Raw genomic sequence first — 23,271 nt, 5'->3', positions numbered from 1 at the left:
TAATTGTTAGCCATGCAAAATAAAAGCCAAATCAGTGCACTTTTGATCTGGATCCTGCTGATTTGACTTGGAATCGCTGTAGTATAACCTCGCATAGTGCGCCGGCGTTACGCTTTGTATTTCGTCAATATCTCAAAAACGACACAATATTTTTGCAGTCTTTCTGAATTCTAATTGTAGATTGCATCAAGATGAACAAATTGTTTCAGAAAGACTGCAAAAATATTGTATCGTGTTTGAGAAATCAACAAAATGCAAAGCGTAACGCCTGCGCACTATGCGAGGTTTAACTGTATTTAAGGGTGCACAGCAACGAAGGAAGTTGTTGTCTTCTTAACCCAAAATTGTCAAACTTACGGACCCAATTCTACAACAATGTGATTGCAAATATAGTCTAACTTTGTTGTGAATTACTTTGTGGAGAGTACTTTAGGGGATGAATAAAAAAATATTCCGATAGTACCCGTAGTATTGAAAAAATACTAAAATGTCTGTAACAAAAATCTGGGTGCAAAAGCTCTGGTTGATGTGCACCGTTAAAAACCCGGTTTACGCTCAGGCGTTACGCTTTTTATTTGGATGATTTCTTGAAACAGTGTAATGTTTTTACATTCTTTTGACAGCAATTTGTACATCTGCACAAGACATATAAATTGCTTTAAAAAGATTGCAAAAATGTTGCATGGTTTCAGAGAAATCGATTAAATAAAAAGCGTAACGCCTGAGCGTAAACCGGGGGTTTAGTGTACATAAATTGAAGTTGAGAAAAATAAACTCTATAATACTTTTCTTGAGTTATAGTGTGAAATACACAAACCACTTTATTTTTATTTTTGATTTATACGAGAGTCTAATAAATTCAAAATATAAAATAAATACATAAATTTCCAAAAAAAAGAAACATCAAAATTGCTTGGAAAGTTCTGGATGATGATCTTTGTCATTGCTGTGCATCGATGAATAATTTCCCTTCGTAAATTCCTTCTATCTGACAGACAGTGATTACGCAAAGACCGTGTCGTACGGGGCATGGTAACAGTACAATCACCTTGTACCTTTTTTGAAATTATAAATACCACCCCCAATTCGCACAAAAAGATTTTTAATCCATGGGCCATACCTAAAACACGTAGCAAATCAGTCTAGGGTTTTGATTGTGATCTATTTCTTATTTAAAAATATAAAATAGACACTTTTTGGATAAATATTAAGGCCAAGTAATTTATAAACGACCCACAATCCTCGATTACGCAGATCACCTGAAATATATTCCACACTGGATTACCATTTCAGTTAGTATCGTCCGTCGAACCGAGTTAGCTACCGGCTGATGATCACCGCAAGGAGCACGTCATCGCCCATGGGACGCTATAATGTGCTGAATAAATTGAAACTGTATGCAATGACCGCAAGAATAAACTCGTATTTCGTAACACACTTATTCTCCGGTGATGACCTGACGCGCCTTTTTTTTTGGCTGGATTGTTACGTAACCAATCGTTGTTTTATGTCAGGTCAGATATCGTTGCTTAAAAACTTTATTTTTTTTTAATTTCTCAATATGATTTATTACAAATCTATTAAAAGGTTGATTTTATGGTGAAAAAGGCAATTTCAGTTTTGCTACCAAAGTCTTTTCCAGTAGTTCGATAGGACAACATAGTCCCACCCACAGAGCATGCGCCAAAGCAATGACCCTAGTTGAGATTCGATGTCATCCAATGTTAGCATTACACTTAGCAACCGGTAAATTTTATGGATAAATAAATTCTTGAATGAAAAATTCCTAAACAGTTTTCTAAATTCTTACCTGTCTAAATTTTGTTATTCATTATGGGCGAAATTGTCCCTTACAATCCTATTGAAGACTCGATCGATGACCTCCAACACCGCTGTCAACCGTTCGTAAGTCCTTATTGATTCAATTCCGATGAGTTCGTTACCAAAATTTACTCAAGGTTTTAGAATGGATCTTCGGCTTCAACCCTCGGGTTCCGCTGGTCAACCTAACAACCCGAAAGGACTCCAAAGAACTGGTGATGGCATCCGGCAATGCACTCATATTCTACAAGTTGGAGAACCAGACGGAGGTCGCCCATACCTTGGTTGGTCATGTAAGAACACATGTGACTTAGTTCAAACTGAGACTACTAATTAGTGTTATTTTGATAGAAATCCAACGTTACTATGATCCTCTCCGACGCGTCCGGGCGGTTCGTAGCGTCCGCCGACAATCTTTACAGCATCAACATCTGGGACCGCGAAGGCAATCCAGGTGGTGCTCCACTGGCCATCCGGACCATCTACGAACCGTTCAAATCATCAGAAATCAACGCCATCGGGTTGAGCCAAGATGGCCGCTACCTCGTGGCCGCCTGCAGCGGGTCCCAACATCTCCTCCAGCTCTGGCAGTGGACCGTCGGCAACGACGCTCCGGACGATTCCGTTGAACTCCCGCCGCGGTTGGGCAAAATCAAGAACATCCGCTTCTGCGCGGACCACGGAAAAAAGAACCACTTCATAATAACCCTGGAGAACGCCGTAATCTTCGGGTACTTCGACCCCCGCAAGCAAAAACTCTTCATCGAAGTGCCCAAAAAGCACGGCTTCCAGGACTACAACGATTCGGTCTTCGTGGACGACAGCGCGAGGGCAGTGTCCGTGACGGGCGCCGGAATGGCCATCGTGTGGGCCGATGACAAAAAACTCGACGGACAGCTGAAGAAACAGTTCCTCAAGTATCTGCACCTGAAGTACGCGTCCATCAACGTGATCAAGTGCTGCGACCGGAAGCTGATCACGGGCGACGACGACGGGGAGATTCGGTTTTACGACGCGCACATGCGCATTTTGTACTGGTTCAAACAGGAAGATCCGGAACCGATTCGGACCATTTCGTTCGGGGTGCTGCCGCGGAAGTACGTTTTTGAGGGGGATCAGAATGGAGGAGGTAAGAGAAATTTAATTCTTTCTAATTTTCAAAATAAAATCAAAGATTTTTCCTCAGAAAACGAAGAACAGGAAGTCCTGTGCATGGATTCACTGCCGAGGGATGTGTCGTTGGAAGGTAACCCGGTGATTGTGAGGAGTTTCATAATGGCCACGAAGTCGGGAAGAATTTACGATGTTGATATTGTGCAAAATAAGATTCAGGAGCTGTACTATCCTTCCGGAAGCATTATCACTGCGTTTGACGTCCACCCGAAAGAGTAAGATTTCAAAATACAAAAAAGAAATGATTTAATGTTTTCGTAGATTGATCTTGTTAATTCTCCTGAATTTTTTCTAATAATAAATAAAACTTATTTTTGAGCAGGGTTCAGATAATATGAAGGTTGTTAAAGATACAATTAACAAGGCTCGATAATTTTATCGTTAACGTCTTTATCGTTATTTCGATAAATCTATTGGCGACAATCGTTTTAAAGTCTACTTTATTCAACCATATCATGTTAAATCTAGTAAATTTTAAATTAAAATATGTCCCGTAAACCGGGGTGACATTGAAAGGATTTAAATTATTTTTTTTAAATATTTTCCAACTGGTAAGATTTGTATCAAGATAATATTTTTTTAAACATGTACTGGGGTAGTCCACACAACGTTCATGCACTATTTTAGAAAAAAAAAGTTTTTTCAATGTTGTTTAAAAAAAACTAGTTGCGTTAAAAATTCTTATTTTGAATTGCGGGGTAACATTGATAGTCATAGTTTTACTTGCTTCAGTTCCTTCAAACTGTATACTTTGATTCTCTTCATTCCTCGATATTTTCTCTTGCTTGAAGGACCTCTTCCTCGACAGTCCCTTGGATTATATTTCTTTGCGAAACGAAGCCTTGAAGGTTGTTTGACATTTGTTTGTTTTTGTTTGTTTACGTTGCCAAAATATTTTCAATCGAGTCATTTTGCATCGTTCTGTAAACTGATGATTCTCTTCCTCGACGCATCACAATTAATGGATATTGACAACAAGAGAGTCAACTGTATAAATTGTAAACTGTCAAGAGTCAGAATTTTGCCTGAAATTTGTTGAAACCAGTTTGCTTTATTAAATTATCGATTCATATTGCTTTTTAAACTGAGTTAGAAGCACGAATCAAAAGTTTTCTCATTTTTTATCAAATTTGTTTTACTGAAAATGCCTATAAATTTGGAGATTTTTTTGAATTTTGTTTCAAAAACACATAATATTTGTTATTTCCAAATTTATGTTACCTTCTTCTAAATGATTTTTTCCAAAGAATCCGACAGTGCATTCCGTTTTCCAATTCAAATTCATGTTTATGGAGAAAGTATTGACACTTTGAGAATATTAAAATAATACTATTCATCAATATTTTTTTTATTTTCTTTAACTACTAAGAAATATCAAAATATTAGGCTGCAACATTGCTGAAACAGCTGACCCAATTTGCCTCAGGTGTCCCGATTCGCCCAGATGACGGTTATCAAGTTTTCATGATTTTCAATATGAGTATTAAATTTTATTAGCTTTTTCGCTTTATTAGTGTTTTTTTCGAAAATACTTAACATTTTCACAAATTATCGTATTTCTTCGAAAATACTCAAATTTTCAAAATATGCAATTTGAGTATTAAACAAAACGAAATTTTTTATGCTTTTTCACTTTATTAGATTTTTTTTCACAGCCATCTTGGGGGTTGAGATTGTTATCGCGAGCAAACTTCGCACAGTAAAAACAAAAATATTTGTTTTATTTATATTTAATTTTTTTATAACGTAAATTCTGAATAACTGTAGTAAGTCAAGTTACACAATAGTTGAGTTCATAGTTTTATGTCATAAAAGTACAACTTTAGGTGACATTAATTGAGAAAAATCAAACTCAAAAACATACATTACCTTTTAAACGTAAATTCTTGAGTTTTTTTGAAAAGGTCCAATAAACCAAATTTAGTTGAGTTCATAGTTTTATGTCATAAAAGTACAACTTTAGGTGACATTAATTGAGAAAAATCAAACTCAAAAACATACATTACCTTTTAAACGTAAATTCTTGAGTTTTTTTGAAAAGGTCCAATAAACCAAATTTCCAGTTTTTGAAACCGTCTTGAGTCAGGGGTATTCAAAACACACACAAAAAGCAAAAATTGCAAATTTGGTTTATTGGACCCTTTGAAAAACAAACTCCAGAATTGTGGTCAAAATTTTATATCGAAAAAATAATCAGTTTCTATCCATTTTATGCTTGCAGTTTTGTACTTTTTTACAGTGCGCAGTTCTTTCTCTGGTTCCGTAATGAACAGCTGTTCTTTTGTTCTGGCTTTGTTTTGGTGCCGTAAACGACAGCTCTCTTTTTTTCTGGTGCCGTAATGGACAGCTTGTGATGGCTGCGGTCGAGCTGCCTGTAGTGTGATATAGATGTCACTACCCTGCAAAATACCGTATTTTTTTTCGAAATACTCAAATTTTTCAAATTTGCAATATCACGACGCAAAATTTTGTATGAGAGCTCACACAATTAAAATGTTTGTATGAACCATGCAAAATTTCGATTCGTTTGATACCCATATTGCATATTTTGAAAATTTTAGTTTTTTTCGAAAAAATACGTTAATCTGTGATTTTTTTTCAAAAACAAAAAATCTATTAAATTGTATACGATTACAAAGCATATGAAATTTCAATTCATTTGATATCAATATTGTAAATTTTGAAAATTTTAGTATTTTCTAAAAAAACGGTATTTTGTGAAAATTTCAGTATTTTACAAAAAAAAACTCTAATAAAGTGAAAAAGGTATACAAAATTTCGCTTCGTTTGATACCCATATTGCATTTTTTTTTTAAATTTAGGTATTTGCTAAAAAATACGTTAATTGTTAAAAATTTTAGTATTTTCGAAAAAAAAAACTCTAGTAAGGTGGAAAAGCATACAAAATTTTGCTTCGTTTGATACCCATATAGCAAATTATGGAAATTTTAGTATTTTCGAAAAGAAATAAGGTATTTTATGAATAATTTTGCAAATTTTAAAAAGTTGAGTATTTTCGAAAAAATACGGTATTTTTAGACATTTTAATATTTTACAAAAAAAAACTTTAATAAAGTGAAAGAATCAAACAATTTTTTTTTCGAAAAATGAGGTATCATGCGAATAATTTTGAGAACATATTTCTAGAGTTTTTTTTAATAGGTCCATTTATGAAACACAATAGCTTATAGGACCACATATAAATGACAATAGCTTATAGGACCTTTAAAAAAATACTCTGGATTTATACTTTGAAACTTACTACATTTAAAAAAAATCTTAGTGAAAGCATCGAAAATTTATTTATTTCATGTTGAACAAATCGATTTTGAATCGATTCGAAAATTAGTTATCGTCCATTATCGCTGATAGAACTTTTCGAAAAAACGATAACGTTTACTGTAGGTTATCGTTATCGTCAGACGATAATATTATCGACGATTAATTTATCGAATAACAACCATCATGTACAATAATTTAAAAAAAAAAGTGCTATATATTTTTTTATTGAAATTCATTCTACTTTATAAAAAAAGACAAATTTCTATACTTTTATATCTCGTCTACTTTTTCAAAATGATCTATCAGCATATGAAACCCTTGGCTCATTGGTTGTTTTGAATAAACTAATTTAGATACAACTTTGAGCCGGTTTTTCTTCATTGTAATACAGTAGTTATACAAATATCCTAAAACATATTATTGTATGTTATTTATTTCTATTATTTTACTTTTGTTAAATCTTTTTAAAAATATCTCAGACAACACCTTTGCTGCTGTGACGGAAACGGAAAGGTTACAATTTTCGACCTGCAAGAAAAACAACCCATCATGAACCTAAACGTCCCAATCCAGCGAACCCGTCGTGGCCGAATCACTGCTCTAAACTATTCACCATGTGGTAAATCAACACCATATCACTTTCCCTTACAAAATCCAACCCAAACTTGCCTACTTTCAGGCACCTTCCTGGTGGGTGGCGCCGAAAATGGCTACATTTGGGCGATTAACCCGGCGACGATGATCATCAGCGAGGACAGCCCGCTGCAGTACAGTTGCGAGAAGATTCGCCAGCTGGTGTTTGCCCCGGACTCGAAGCTGCTGGTCTTTACCGACGACGAAGGATCAGTGGGTCTGCTTCAGCGGGAGAACGAAAGCTGGAAGCTGCTGGGCAAATGTGTTTCACATAAAACGGTGCAGGTTTTATTTGTGACACTTTCGAGGTTTCTTTCGGTTGGAGATGATCGAGTAATGATCGATAATTTTAATGTAATTTTAGCTCAATATTAAAATTTTGATATTTTCTAGCATTTGGTTGAATACAAAACAGAAATCGGAGATAGTGGACGAGTAGAAACATTTAACATCACAGAACGAATCAAAATTGAACAATCAGCTCATACGGTATCAGCTCTTCTGTTGCCTGAAGATCGTTTACTCGTGAGCAACGATCAGCTGAAATTGAAAATATTTGACCTAAATACGTTTGGCATTTTGCACACCTTTTTGGGTCCTTTCCTTGATGGACCTGTTCGAGAGCTGAATGTAAGAAAGAGATTCCATGAGATTTTGAGACATTTTTATAAATATTTTCCAACAGTTGCTTCCAGGTGGCCATTTCATCACATTCATGACCAACAAGAACCTCTACATCCAGCAGCTGCCAATCGATGGAAATCCGTTCAAGTACATGGGAATGTTTGCCCACCCTAAATTGCTAAAAGCGAGCCGTCCCATGAAGGATCAGCTAATGTTTTGCTTTGGTGAAGGAGATCATGCCATAAGCATGTGGAGGATGAATACTGTGTAAGTTTCGAAGTACTATTTGCGGTAAAATGTAACTAATTCAGTACAATTGCAGTCCCCTGATTGAGAACCAGAAACATTGTGGCCCTGGACTGGATCCGTTCTGTACGTTGCTTCCCGGTGGGAAAACTGGATGCTATGTTAAAGAGATGTTGAGCCTCTTTTTCTACAATCAAATTTCGCCAAAAAATGGCGATGAGGATACGGAAATTGCGGTAAATATTTATTTAAAAAGCATATTCATATATTTTTCCGAATTGTTTCAAATTTGTTGCACTTCTTATTTCACTTTAAATTTCACAATTATTTTTTAATTTTTAGTTTCTCAGCAATCTATTTGAAATGAGCAAAACAAAAAATAAACTCCGATCGGGCTCAAATATATCATATTTTATATTGAAAATTTTAACCAATAGTTTCCGAGATACCGCAAGTTAGAAAATAAGGGTTTTTATCTCAAAATGTAAATTTTAAGGGGTACATGTAAATCAGCAAAAATGTCAAGTGTTTGTATGATAACACATTTCATTTTTTTGTTTTCTGGGAATTAAAATATACATTTTCAACAAACAAACCAAATGTCAAGACTTTCAGTTGTATCATTGCTAAATTACAACTATTTGAAGTAAACAGGTTTCAAAAAACGGGTGCCATGATATCTCAACACTGTTTTGTCTAAATCAGCTCAACATTTTGGTAAAGAAGACTCGTTAAACTGGTCTCGTGTGCATGACAACGGCCGATTTAAAAAAAAGTTTATTTTAAAAAGGTAAAATAATAACGTCATGATTCGAATTCCCGGACGCTTCGAAACCCGGACACCTCATCTTGTTTTATTAATTATTTGGATATAAGTTCGCATTATGAATGTCAAAACTGTGTTATTTGATGAATTTAACATCAACTTTCATTTAAAGTTTGTTTGAACGCTGTAGTTAATGTCAAAACAAATCAATAAAATAAAATTATAAGATTACCAAAAATGCGAAACATTTCGCGTGAAATATTTCATAGGCGTCCAAAGCACCGGGAAGGCAAAGCAGAAATTTATGGTTTTGATTTCCTTAAATTCTACAATTTTATATAAAATATCGATTGTTTTGATGTTAACAGCATTTCAGTCCAAATTTGTGCGATTCATAAGTAAACTCGAGTGTCCGGAATTCGAAGCAAAACTGAAATATTTTGCATGCATTCTCTTAAAACTGACTGTTAATAATACATCCTGATGATATTTCTTCATTTCCAACTTATTACATGATTTTTTTTGTCAGCTATAACGAAAATGATATGCTACTAAGTGTCCGGATTTCGAATCATGACGTTATTTAAATGTTTTTCATATATTTGATAAATCGTCAGTTTTTGATCTCTGTATTTTTTTCATACAAATAATTAGGGCTAGTGATTTTTCGCGATTTCCCGGAACGGTTATCCGTAAAATTCTCCCAAGGCCGTGAAATTTAATAAACACCGCGAAATTCGAAATAATTGACTGTCACATTGCACCTAAGTGTAATTAAACATAGATTTTTCATTCAAACAATTCACAAAAAAATAAAAGGTATTTTATTTAATATTTTGAAGATTCTGTTTATTACAATGTTTTACGAAAAATTCCAGCGAAATATGTTTTGTTTGTAACATGCTAGAGGTAAACAATATGAAATTTAAAGATAAACAATTTATTAAAATAACGATTAACAAATAAACAACGCAAGGCAACCTTTAAAGAATTAGAAATTTGGTCATAAATATTTTTTTTTAATTTGATTTAAATATTGTTATATTGTGTTGTTAGGAATTTGGCATTACTGGCTCTTTCCAACAGGCGCTACTGGTGGTGTTGGTGGCCACCCTTTGTTCTTTATTTGGCTTCACTTCTCGCTCGGTTTTCTTCAGCCTTCGATTGGAATGGGTCGTCAAAAGTCAACCGTCAAAAGACTTGGCAAGTTTGTTTTTTTGATGAAGCATGCTAATTATTTACATGTTTCTAGATTATTTTTCAAGTGAGTGACTAACTAATGTTCAAAAGAACATGTTGCTGGTACCGTAAACCGGGGTGACTTTGATAGGATTTCAATTTATTTTTTGAATATTTTTCATCTGGTAAGGTTTTTCTTAAGAGTATTATTTTTAAAACATGTACTAGGGCAGGCTACACAAAGCCCATGCACTATTTTTGAAAAATATAAATTTTCAATAGTTTTTCAAAAATATTTACGTTAAAAATTCTTAGTTTAAATTCCGGGGTGACTTTGATAGTCATAGTTTTTCTTGTTAAAGTCAGATTTAAGGTGTTCAAACTTTATTTTTACGTCAAATATACCATCACTAAGTTCGCTGATATAGTTTTTAAGAAAAATATCAATGTTTATATTTAGTTTACTAAGTTTATTAGCTTTTTAACAAAATACATATAAATTTTAGGTAACAATGTTTAAAAGTCAGAATTTTTACTTAAATTCGTTAAAACTAGCTTTGTTTACAAAACTATTGATTTTAATGCATTTTAAACTAAATTCGAAGCATGAATCACATGTTTTCGCATTTTACATGAAATTTGCTCAGCTGAAATTGCCTCTAAATTTTAATTTTTTTAGAATTGTGTTTCAAAAACACATAGTATTTATTATTTACAAACTTATTTAACCTTCTCCTAATGGAAAATTGTCCAAAGAATCCGAAAATGCGTTCCGTTTTCCGATTCAAATCATGTTCATTGAGAAAATCATGACACTTCGAGAAGTTTGAAATATGCCTTTCATCAACATTTTCGTAATTATAGTTAACTAACATTTTGAACTTTTCAAAATTTTATGAATAGTTCTTCTTGAGGTACTTTGAACACTTCTCTACCATGTTCAGTATGATTCCAAACCATTCCGTACGTATTTAATTTGTACTCTTCATTTTGCGGAAACATATCAAACCTATCAAAGTCACCCCGGCTATCAAAGTCACCCCGTTTTACGGTAGTTGGAAGCAATTTCATATCTTAAGCGCCTTGGGAACGTTATCGCAAGTGAAAAGATATTGATGGCGACTTTCGTTAAGCAGTTAAGCTCTCATCTTGCGTGTGGATATGTGTGCCAACAAATTGATGAGAAATCTCGTGAGAAATAGTCTCGCAAAATAGAAATTATGACCAAAAGTGCATTAAATTTGTTCCTTTTAGTCAGTAAGTGGCATACATTTACAGTAAGTTACAAACATACTCGAGGCGCAAAAAAATCTAAAAAAATATCTTAAAATACCTTTGATGGAGCACTCTATAAAAAAGTAAGGTAATTTTCGATTAAAAATATGACATTATTTAACATTATTTAAGAAATTATGTTGGCAACATTTTCGATTTATTTTCCAAAAATCACTATCAAATCCACGATCAAATCACATTAACTTGGGCTATGGAAGTCCCTTTATATTCCTTCGACAGTCGCGTAATTTGGTGTTTCATACAAAGTGTGTACAAAGTCTTAGCAAATATTGGCAATTTCCTGAGCAAAATTAACGACAGTATCGTACTGTGTTAAGGTGAAGCCGTCCATCATTTTCAAGGGAAATTGATTGTCATATAAAACGCTCTGTATTTCATTGAATTTAACGAATTTCAGCACCAAAATGAAAAGTTTACAAGGCATTTTACTGTTTACATTATAAACAGTGAATGTCTTTCTAACCTCCAACTCTAGTAGACGTAAAACGTCATTGTTTTTTGAACACATAACCTCGCTTTTTGGAACTCTCATCAATGTCGAAATTACTGGATCTCTACTGAATCTGGCTGGAGATATGGCAGCAAGTTTAATATTTGTTTCAGGGAATGGAATGAACTTTTTATTTACACCCTTTTGAAAAATTAGGGGAAATCTACCCTTTCCAATCAAACACCTATCTTCGTCATATGGAGAGTTTGATGCTCGATTAAAGCTCCAAAAATACTATTTGGGCTATAAACTTACCAGCAACAGCACCGCCTCGAGTAAGCACGCAAATGTATGCCACTTACTGGCCAAAAAGATCACATTTAATGCACTTTTGATCATAATTTGTATTTTGCGAGACCACTTCTCATCATTTTGTTGGCACACACAGTGACACACACGAGAATCCCTCAAACGCTTAATGAATATCGCCAAAATTAACTTTTCACTTTCGCTTACTTTTTCACGGCGCTTAAGATATGAAATTGCTTCCAACTACCGGCAACATGTTCTTTTGACCGTTACTTAGTCACTCACTTGAAGAATAATCCCGAAATATGTAATAAATTAGCAAGCGCCATCAAAAAAACAAACGCGCCAAGTCGTTTGACGTTTCAATTTTCACTTTGCATTCCACTCGAAGGCTGAAGAAAACCGAGCGAGAGACGAAGGCAAAAAAGAACAAAGGCTGGCCGTCAACACCACCAGCAGCACAGCCAGCGATGCCAGGAAACTTTCCCTATAAATGCCACTTTTCGTGAGTGTTCGTTTGAACTGTCAGCGCAAATGGCAACACTCGACAGAGTGTTGGAAGAAAAAGAACTAAGCCGATATTAGAAAAATGGGCGTGGCCCAATGCATTCGCCTCGATTAGAATACCCTTGGGAATTTTTTTGTTAAATGCTTGGTAAAGAAATAGAATAACTTTTAGTGAAAGTGAAAATAAACAGAAATGTTCACAAAAACTTGCTCTACTCGTTGGTGTACTTGGTTTTAGTAAAATTCAAGGGAGACTCTAGATTATCCAGCATCATTCAAACACGACCGCTTATTAGGATTAAAATGGGTAGATTTCCCCTACATTGAATGTTTGAGGGTTGAAACAAGAGAGCATATATTTCATAAAACCGTTGAATAGAAATGAAAGTATCAAAATAAGAAACAAAATCGAACATTAAAACAGCTGGTCCCTCTCCTCAAACCCCATAAATCTCCTCCTCCGCCTCCTTGCGCCGATTGGCCGCCTTGAACCGGGCACAAGCAGCCGCCGTGTGCCGGGCCAGAAATCCGGAGCTCCGGAACTGCTGGCCACACACAAAGCACGCCACACCGGTGGCCTGCCAGTCGTGGTGTCCGTGGCGCTTGCGGTGGTTGTACAGCGCGTTTCGGTGCCGGAACCGCTGGCCACATTCGCACCCATACGGACGCTCGTCCGTGTGGACAATCGAGTGCGCGCGCAGATACTGCAACAGCCGGAACCGCTTGGGACACTCCGGACATGGGAACGGCAGTTGGACGGGAATGCTGGAATCGTAACCGGAGTCACCGGTAATGTGAATGTCATCGATAATGTGGCTGTCACCGGTGACGTGATAATCCCCGGTAATATGGCTGTCTCCGGTAACGTGGTAGTCGACTTCGGAAGAGGAAGATTCGCTGATCGCGATGGAAACCAGGGCCATCGGATCCAGCTCGGAGGACTCTGTGTCGGCTACGTTCAGAGATTCCAGTTTGGACGAGAGCTGCTCCGTGTCCTTTTCCGGAGTGCTGCTGCTGCTGCTGCTAAAGGACGATTCTTCGCAAATGAGTTTCAAATTAAACGAGAACCACACAGCCAACCTTACCTTTCACCGGACACCGGTTCCTCTTCGTCCTCACTGGACGGCAGTTCCTCGGCGCGTCCTTTTTCCGTCCGGAACTGAGGCGTGTCGATCTCGAACGGCGACCAGAACAGGCTGCAGAACTTTCCTGAGAATAAACAAGTTGGTCATGATTAGTTCCGTAACATCCACCCACCGTGTGGCAACCCGCTTTGTTACTTACTGTCCCAGCGATCGTTCCGCTCCACCAGTTCCGGATTGTAGCGGCGGGAAAGGTTGTTTCGCGGCATTTTGAACGGTTACGACGAAGGAAGTCACGTTGCGATTTTGAAAGGATGAATGATCATCGGGTGATGATCTGCTATTGTTTTAGTGCGCGGATGATCAAGGGGAGGTTTGTCAGGGTGGTTCGAGCTAAGGAAAATTCTAACTGGGTATGATTGGCTGGTTAAGGATTTGATCCTAATCCACCCATTTCGCCGGTTTATACTATTTAAACAATGTATTTGAAAAACTTCTAAGAGAATCTTGTTTGCTGGATTCCTATTAAATTTTTAATTTCAGTTGACATCGTTTATTTGAAAGCTGTAATTTAATCATATTGTTTTATTTTTAGATCCGTGACGCTATGGACATACGGGATATTCCAAACTACATGAGAAGCATCGGCTTCCATATGACGCAATTTGAGGTAAGAGCACATAGGTGGAACTCCATACAACCTGATAGCTCAAAAAGTGGGACGATTGTTGAGCTCTGTCACTGGTATAGTGGAAATTCGTCCATGCTTGTCACAGCCTACTCAGCATCAACAACTGTAAAATTTGAATCTGTTATACCTCTTGCAAATTGACAGAACAAAATATGTATACCACTTGTATGTTGACAGAAGCTTCAAGCATTCATTCCGAAGGAGTTGATGTTGCTTTGGTGACGCGATTTCTTTGCTAATGATTCAATTTTTATGCTCTTCCTCAACAATTAAAGCTCTCCCTCGTTATTCCCTGATGGACGATGGGTTAATGACGTCGTTGATTTGAAAATTTAGAGGAACAGATTTAAGAGCTGCGAATCTCCTCCTCTTCCCATATTTTTGTTCGATGTCAAAGAATTCAAGCCATGTACTACCGGTACTACCTAAATAACTTTTTGCAATCGAATTAAATGATGAGCCATGATATCTGAAAATGCAGTTTTAAATGTTTCCGGCATTTTGGAGCAGGAAAGGTAAAAGAATCGCAAAAACAAACAGCCACACGAGAGTCGCACGAGAGGCAAAACGCAAAATTCAAATCATGGAATGCTGCGATGTTGTTTACTTGAGGCAACTTTTCAGTATACCAGTTTTGATTGGTCGAAGGGTCAATGCATATTTCATGTAGCCGGTGCCTGTTTACGATTTAATAAAATTATCAACTATGATTTATCTTTGCTTCTAATCATATTTAAAAAAAATGATCGAAAAAGGATAAAATTTGGAATATAAGAAAACTTGCTAGAAAATTAAAATTTGGTTGTGAGTGATACAAATACATATGACACATTCCAGCGTCACGAAATTTTCCACTTTTTTGCGAAATATGTCTCGTATGATATTAAAACCTTTTCCAAATATAAATATTATTACAGATTCTGATTGACAATTGAATTTTCTACAAGTAGTGACTATGGAAATATTATTTTAAGTCGAACTTTTCATTTGCCACATCGATCACTCCGTGACGTTGCAACGGATACAAATTAATAAGGCATGTTGTAGTTATTTTGAGCATTTATAATTGGTATTATAGCTGCGATTGAAGATTGAACCAATAAAACAACGAACAAATAATTAAAATGATAGGCTGATAGGTCTTGAGCCAAAACGGGTCGTTTTTGTCGCTAGAGAATGTGCCATATGCATGTACCATAATATTAAGAAAAACATCTCGAACAATATTATTAAAAAAAACAATCGAACAAATGCTATTTTGCGCCACTATAAACGTTCTTAAGATATTGGGCACAGATGAAAAAGAAAATAGAATTTGAATAAAATTGTGATCAACAAATGGGACTAGATTAAATTAAAATAAAGATTACTCACTAGCTACATCTACTGACAATAATTATTAGAATCTACAGAACAACGACAACATCAAGGGATGTGTACGTGTGTGAAAAATTGTCCAAGGCATTGTGCACATTGAAATTAATCATTGTAATCGTTAATGAAATTATTTGGCTGGCCGGAAACATTGTTTTCAAATGAGGCAAGTTTTGTAAAAAGAGTTCTGCTGAAAATGCTGTTGAAGTTTAATTGCACGCCGAAGTACTGCTAAGTCAACATTATGTTCTCGATGGAAATAAATGTTGTTATCATAATTAAAAATAATTTTATGAAATTTAAAATATTCTAATTACATGCACAATGGACGACCCATCGATGCAAAACTGCCATAAAAACTTGTCGAAAAGTTGGAGCTCTCCACCGCTAGAGGCAGCACCGTGCATATCCTCGTTTTTGAACCTCAAGTTCCACGGATGTGCTTCTATAGGCAAACGAAAGTTTTAGAGAAGCCCCTTGAATTGTTGTTTCGTGGAGAATTGCACATTGGCTTTATTTGAAAAAAAAAAAATATATTAACGAAATAATAATGTTTGAAATCGATGTAAATCGAATAAATAAGAATAGGAAAGATTTTAATGAAATTGAAGAAAATTGGAAATAAATATATTGAAAGCACGTCTTTTTCTCATAAAGAACGACATATGAAATAAAAAAAAAATATAAAAATGGAATAACTCTCAAAAACAATAAATAAACTATTATTAATTTGCCTAAATAAGTTTATTTTATGGAGTAATATTAGAACATAGACTATTTGTAACAAAACAAGCAGTTTTTTGCTCATTTATGGAGAAAAAAATCTTATAAAAAATTACAATGAAAAAGAAACAACAGAAGAAGTAAAGTTTATCATGGATCAAAAGTTGTTCAAATTAAACTCCAGACCACATGAAATACAAACAATACATTCGAAAAAGGACATCATTGGGTTAATTCGGGACCGAGGTGTAGGAGTGGGTCTCGTGGCGCAGGGGTAGCGGCTTCGGCTGCCGATCCCGATGATGCTATGAGACGCGGGTTCGATTCCCGCCTTATCCACTGAGCTTCTATCGGATGGTGAAGTAAAACGTCGGTCCCGGTTTCTCCTGTCTCGTCAGAGGCGCTGGAGCAGAAATCCCACGTTAGAGGAAGGCCATGCCCCGGGGGGCGTAGTGCCAATAGTTTCGTGTAGGAGTAAGCGTGGTTGCCTCTCACCCAGTCGGACTGGGTTCGATCCCGGTGGCATTTTTCGAGACGAGATTTGCCTGATCACGCCTTCCGTCGGACGGGAAGTAAATGTTGGCCCCGGACTAACCTAAAAAAGGTTAGGTCGTTAGCTCAGTCCAGGTGTAGGAGTCGTCTCCCTGGGTCCCTGCCTCGGTGGAGTCGCTGGTAGGCAGTTGGACTAACAACCCAAAGGTCGTCAGCTCGAATCCCGGGGTGGATGGAAGCTAAGGTGTAAAAAGAGGTTTGCAATTGCCTCAACAACCAAGCCTTCGAACATATAGTTTCGAGTAGGAATCTCGTAATCGAGAACGCCAAGGCAATGCTGTAGAGCGAATAATTTGATTTTTTTTTGGGTTAATTCACTCACATGACTGGTGCCGTCTCTAACCAAAATAGGTAAAAAAAGGGTTTAAACAAATTCTTGTTTCATTTGTAAAGGTAAGATCAGGCCTCAACAAGCAAAAACAGCAATTTCCCCCGAAAGCAGCAAGATTCGAAAAAGGTTGTTCAATTGGATCGAAAATTGGTGTAGGAATTTCATGGCTAAATTGATTAGACCCGTTTTTTAATGATTGAACAAAACAAAAACAATATGTTTTGAGGCTAAAAAACGCAACTTTCGGTACCCAAAAAAGTATAAGTCATCACTCAAATTCGTGATCGCAATTTTAGGATCTTTGGTCTCAAGACCTTCAAAACAGCTTTGTCAGTTTTCATGTGACCTTTGAAAATGTCAAGCTAATTTTTTTTTAAATTTCTAATGGCTAATGGCAAAAATACAAGTTTAATTATTTTGGCCAAGAAACCTTTAGACCATAGTGCTCGATGGAATATTTTTCGGAATCGTGCTGGGTTCGTGGGGAATTTCTGTATAGGTAATCGTTTCTTAAGTGGCTATATCATGAAATAGGGTTGCCAGATCCACAATTTTTAAGATTCGTTGAGAAGGTCCTTCGACTACACTACTCGACAAAACAAAACTTGTGTCAAGGGATTGACGATATCTCATCGGTTCCTCTGAGAAAAGGCATCCCCGAATCCGATGCAATCGACAGAATTTGATTTTATGTCCACGCGGACTGACGAGAAGCTGGTAAATTTTTTAACATAAAAAAATCGAACAATTTAAAAAAAACTTGCGTCTCCTCCCAACTATATGAGCCATCTACAAAAATATGGAGGCGCCTGGTGCATAGCCATTTCCTTTAAGCACAACGGAAACAACCAATACAAATGTATAAAAAAGTTGTCAAGTTCGGGGGGTCCACAGCTAGCATTTTTTGTACGATTATAAAAATAAATATTAAAAGTTTAAAATTCAAATATTTGAAAAACATTTTTTTTAAATATATTTGTTTACTAAAATTTTATGTTTCTCAAAGGTCTATGGGTACTTCGGGATGTCCATGGTAATCCAAGGACTCCCTAGAGTTAAGATCTATGAGTCTACCGCCGTAACAAGCAAGAGGTCGTCGGATTTTGACCCCGGATTATGTGCGTATAGCATCAGTGGATATGGTAGACTACTATATGAATGTAATGGGATGTACATGGTCATCCAAGGACTCCCTGGAGTTAAGATCTATGAGTCTACCGCCGTAACAAGCAAGAGGTCGTCGGATTTTGACCCCGGATTATGTGCGTATAGCATCAGTGGATATGGTAGACTACTATATGAATGTAATGGGATGTACATGGTCATCCAAGGACTCCCTGGAGTTAAGATCTATGAGTCTACCGCCGTAACAAGCAAGAGGTCGTCGGATTTTGACCCCGGATTATGTGCGTATAGCATCAGTGGATATGGTAGACTACTATATGAATGTAATGGGATGTCCATGGTCATCCAAGGACTCCCTGGAGTTAAGATCTACGAGTCTACCGCCGTAACAAGCAAGAGGTCGTCGGATTTTGACCCCGGATCATGTGCGTATAGCATCAGTGGATATGGTAGACTACTATATGAATGTAATGGGATGTACATGGTCATCCAAGGACTCCCTGGAGTTAAGATCTATGAGTCTACCGCCGTAACAAGCAAGAGGTCGTCGGATTTTGACCCCGGATTATGTGCGTATAGCATCAGTGGATATGGTAGACTACTATATGAATGTAATGGGATGTCCATGGTCATCCAAGGACTCCCTGGAGTTAAGATCTACGAGTCTACCGCCGTAACAAGCAAGAGGTCGTCGGATTTTGACCCCGGATCATGTGCGTATAGCATCAGTGGATATGGTAGACTACTATATGAATGTAATGGGATGTCCATGGTCATCCAAGGACTCCCTGGAGTTAAGATCTATGAGTCTACCGCCGTAACAAGCAAGAGGTCGTCGGATTTTGACCCCGGATTATGTGCGTATAGCATCAGTGGATATGGTAGACTACTATATGAATGTAATGGGATGTACATGGTCATCCAAGGACTCCCTGGAGTTAAGATCTATGAGTCTACCGCCGTAACAAGCAAGAGGTCGTCGGATTTTGACCCCGGATTATGTGCGTATAGCATCAGTGGATATGGTAGACTACTATATGAATGTAATGGGATGTCCATGGTCATCCAAGGACTCCCTGGAGTTAAGATCTACGAGTCTACCGCCGTAACAAGCAAGAGGTCGTCGGATTTTGACCCCGGATCATGTGCGTATAGCATCAGTGGATATGGTAGACTACTATATGAATGTAATGGGATGTACATGGTCATCCAAGGACTCCCTGGAGTTAAGATCTATGAGTCTACCGCCGTAACAAGCAAGAGGTCGTCGGATTTTGACCCCGGATTATGTGCGTATAGCATCAGTGGATATGGTAGACTACTATATGAATGTAATGGGATGTCCATGGTCATCCAAGGACTCCCTGGAGTTAAGATCTACGAGTCTACCGCCGTAACAAGCAAGAGGTCGTCGGATTTTGACCCCGGATCATGTGCGTATAGCATCAGTGGATATGGTAGACTACTATATGAATGTAATGGGATGTCCATGGTCATCCAAGGACTCCCTGGAGTTAAGATCTATGAGTCTACCGCCGTAACAAGCAAGAGGTCGTCGGATTTTGACCCCGGATTATGTGCGTATAGCACCAGTGGATATGGTAGACTACTATATAAATGTAATGGGATGTCCATGGTCATCCAAGGACTCCCTGGAGTTAAGATCTACGAGTCTACCGCCGTAACAAGCAAGAGGTCGTCGGATTTTGACCCCGGATCATGTGCGTATAGCATCAGTGGATATGGTAGACTACTATATGAATGTAATGGGATGTCCATGGTCATCCAAGGACTCCCTGGAGTTAAGATCTACGAGTCTACCGCCGTAACAAGCAAGAGGTCGTCGGATTTTGACCCCGGATCATGTGCGTATAGCATCAGTGGATATGGTAGACTACTATATGAATGTAATGGGATGTCCATGGTCATCCAAGGACTCCCTGGAGTTAAGATCTATGAGTCTACCGCCGTAACAAGCAAGAGGTCGTCGGATTTTGACCCCGGATTATGTGCGTATAGCACCAGTGGATATGGTAGACTACTATATGAATGTAATGGGATGTCCATGGTCATCCAAGGACTCCCTGGAGTTAAGATCTACGAGTCTACCGCCGTAACAAGCAAGAGGTCGTCGGATTTTGACCCCGGATCATGTGCGTATAGCATCAGTGGATATGGTAGACTACTATATGAATGTAATGGGATGTACATGGTCATCCCAGGACTCCCTGGAGTTAAGATCTACGAGTCTACCGCCGTAACAAGCAAGAGGTCGTCGGATTTTGACCCCGGATCATGTGCGTATAGCATCAGTGGATATGGTAGACTACTATATAAATGTGTTGGGCTCCCTGGAATGAAAAAGTGAAATCACGCCAGAAAAGTGGTACAATTTAACATTTTCATATGTAAAATTATCCCTTACCAGATGTAATATTACCATGATTTTTTTTACTGTGTAACTTGAAAACGGTGCACGTTACAGTCCAGACTCGATTATCCGAAGGTTTGTAATCGAATCATGGAATGAAAATTCCGTTTTTATTTTATTTTATTATTTAAATCATCAAATTCGAGTCCTGCGACCTCATTTTAGTCAAATTTTAATATTTGAATAACAAAATGCATCCTTTCAATATTTTATCACCACCATCTTGCGTTTAAAAATTCTGAATCACTTTAGAGTAGTTTAGGAGTAAGCTCTACAATAAAAAATAAGACAAAGATTTTTTTGTTGTAATTCGATTATACGAAATGAATTTTTTTCAAGGCCATCGAATAATTAATCCTGGACTGTATCGAAATTCATGTAAAGTAATTAAAATTTAATGTACAAAAAATATTTTTTTTCAGAAATCTCTGTTTTTTCTAAAAGTTGGCAACACTGCCAAATTAATTTTGAACAACATGTGCCACGGCTCAAAAGATGGCATTTTCTGTTAACATATCCAAAAATGAGAATTATCAAAAATGGTTATTTTGCGCCATTTCAATCGAAAGCGAGGCAAAACTGCCTACCGTTTTGTCACATCCACACCAATCGCTTCTGAATACTCTCTCTTTTGCTCTCCCTCTCACTCGATTCTTCTAGTACAGCGAAAGACTCAGAGCTCAGATAGGCTGATTGCGTTCTATCGCTCAAACCTTACCCAAAATATTCCGCGATCGGCTTTATTTTGATAATTTTTAAAATAGCCTAAACCAATATTATCAACAATATTTTGCAATTTTGTTGATAATACATTAGGCTGGTACAAATATTTTTAAAAGTTGGCCCGAAAAATCAGGGGGCAAAAAAAATATTTTTACAATAAACTTCAAAATTTCAATGAAAATTCAAGTGCAACCAGCTGAAATCAAATTAAAATACATTCTTCTGCGTTTAAAATCATTTTTAGCATGTTTGGGTTTATTAAAAAATCTTAAGATTTTTTGAAAATTTTCGATGCAAAATCTTTTTTTTCGATACAATTTTTGTTTTTGTCAGATCTTAGATTTTTTGAAAACTAATGATTGCAAATCAACTGAACTAGTGTAAAATGCATTTTAAAACACTTTTTTCATTTAAATCTGAAGACTATGGCTTGTTATTTAAATTTTTATATTTTTTTGCCCCCCCCTTGACCTCGGCCAGGGCTGAGGGACAAAAACTTTTTTAAATATTTGCATCGGCCTTATCAAAGACATATTTGACAGCAATGTTCACCGTGTCAAATATAAATTCACGGCCAACTGTTGTTGTGCAGACCACCTGAGCGCCACGCTGGTATTGGGCTAGATTCTCTCCTCTCTGAGCATACACTGAAAATATGCCACACTTTTTATTCAATTGCCCAAACACTTGAATGATTGAATAAAGTCACATCGTAGATCTAATTGGTTTGTGTTTCAACATCAATCCAAACCACTATCAAATGCAAGTGTTTGGGCGGTTGACTTTTTGGTATTTTTTAACATGTTATTTTCATTCGGGTGGCTCAAGCTTTTCAATTGTTTTGCTCATGAATTTGTCCCACCTTCTTGAACTATTCAAAGTGATGAGCAAAACACTTGAAAATGATCTTAAGATCTACCCAAAACAGGCACTATTCAAAGTCAACGTGATTATCCAAATGAATTAAATTTTAATGTATTTCACTGATTGATTTTTGCGCGACTTTCATCGAAGGCTAAAAGCGAGGCAAGAACCAATAGCACAAAAAACACTCCCGTCTTCAACTGGCCGGCCGGCGCAGTGGTAGCGTGCATGACTAGCAAGCGAGAACCTGTAAATCGCTTGTACGTACTTTTTTTTCAACGCCATTTAAAATTCAAGTGTTTGGCTATTGACATTATTTCATGGCCAATCACCGAAATTTCAAGTGTTTTGCGATTGATATTTGAGTGCTCTGTACAGCAGGGCCAGATCATGTGTAGAACACTTCGTTGAGCTGTGTGAGTTTTGCTCAGTGTACACTGACATATTTTCAGACACATTTCAGTATTCGTTTGTAATTGTGGTCGACGGACGGAGTAGGTAAAGAAACCCACGAAGTGTTTGTATCGCTGTGTGAAGCGCTTGAGCAAGTCGCTGGCAGCTAGCGAGTCGTGTTCGCTCACGAATGGTTACGCGCCCATCAGTCGGCAAAGATTCGTTCGGCGATGAGTGAGTGATTTCTGATCTTTGAACCGAAAATCAGGACCTTTGTTTAGAGGTTAAGCTCGACAGTCAGAAATAAAGAATCTGGACTGCAACACATTTTTCATTTTTCTTTCCAGGAAGACAACCTCACCGCGGAAATCGCCCTCCTCAACACTCCCTCCCTAACCTTCGCCGAGGTGGTCCAACTGTTCCTGAACCATCGCTCGCTGCTAAACCCCAGCTGCGAGGACATCCAGGCCGCCCTAACCTGCGTCACCGGTGGCATCTTCGAGTCGGTGGAGCTGGGCTCCTTTGTGGGGGCGCTCTCGTCGCTGGGCGAACGAATCGACGCCCGCGAGTTGACGTTTTACGGGGAGGTTCTGTTTCCCGAGTGCGTTCCCAGGGGGGATGAAGAGGGTGGTTCGTTTTTGGTGCCGCTTGATGAGTTGGCGGAAAAATTGTGTTGAGTGTTTGTTTTTTTCTGGTTTGAATATTCTCTTTATTTA

At 37.4% G+C, this 23,271-nt stretch overlaps 1 protein-coding gene across 1 annotated transcript; it reads left to right on the top strand.

Annotated features, from left to right (window-relative positions):
• The first annotated feature begins 1,833 nt into the window (after positions 1–1,833).
• Positions 1,834–23,232, top strand: LOC6050510 (cilia- and flagella-associated protein 251). The gene is made up of 11 exons (XM_038250860.1): positions 1,834–1,905; positions 1,959–2,114; positions 2,173–2,950; positions 3,008–3,209; positions 6,756–6,895; positions 6,956–7,242; positions 7,303–7,539; positions 7,595–7,800; positions 7,856–8,015; positions 13,944–14,018; positions 22,903–23,232. The coding sequence occupies exons 1-11, from the start codon at positions 1,834–1,836 to the stop codon at positions 23,230–23,232; spliced, it is 2,643 nt and encodes an 880-aa protein (XP_038106788.1).
• Positions 23,233–23,271: the final 39 nt, after the last annotated feature.

This window comes from Culex quinquefasciatus, chromosome 2 (assembly GCF_015732765.1).
Source record: "Culex quinquefasciatus strain JHB chromosome 2, VPISU_Cqui_1.0_pri_paternal, whole genome shotgun sequence".
In the NCBI taxonomy this organism is placed as follows: Eukaryota; Metazoa; Arthropoda; class Insecta; order Diptera; family Culicidae; genus Culex; species Culex quinquefasciatus.
This window is presented reverse-complemented; position numbering and strand designations above follow the sequence as displayed.

What these genes read in the sequence shown, in the direction of transcription:
- LOC6050510 (XM_038250860.1), top strand. Translation starts at nt 1,834, where the DNA reads ATGGGCGAAATTGTCCCTTACAATCCTATTGAAGACTCGATCGATGAC. An exon ending in TTTGACGTCCACCCGAAAGA is followed by an intron (nt 3,210 to 6,755) that starts GTAAGATTTCAA and finishes AAAATATCTCAG; the next exon opens with ACAACACCTTTGCTGCTGTG. An exon ending in TCCATATGACGCAATTTGAG is followed by an intron (nt 14,019 to 22,902) that starts GTAAGAGCACAT and finishes TTTTCTTTCCAG; the next exon opens with GAAGACAACCTCACCGCGGA.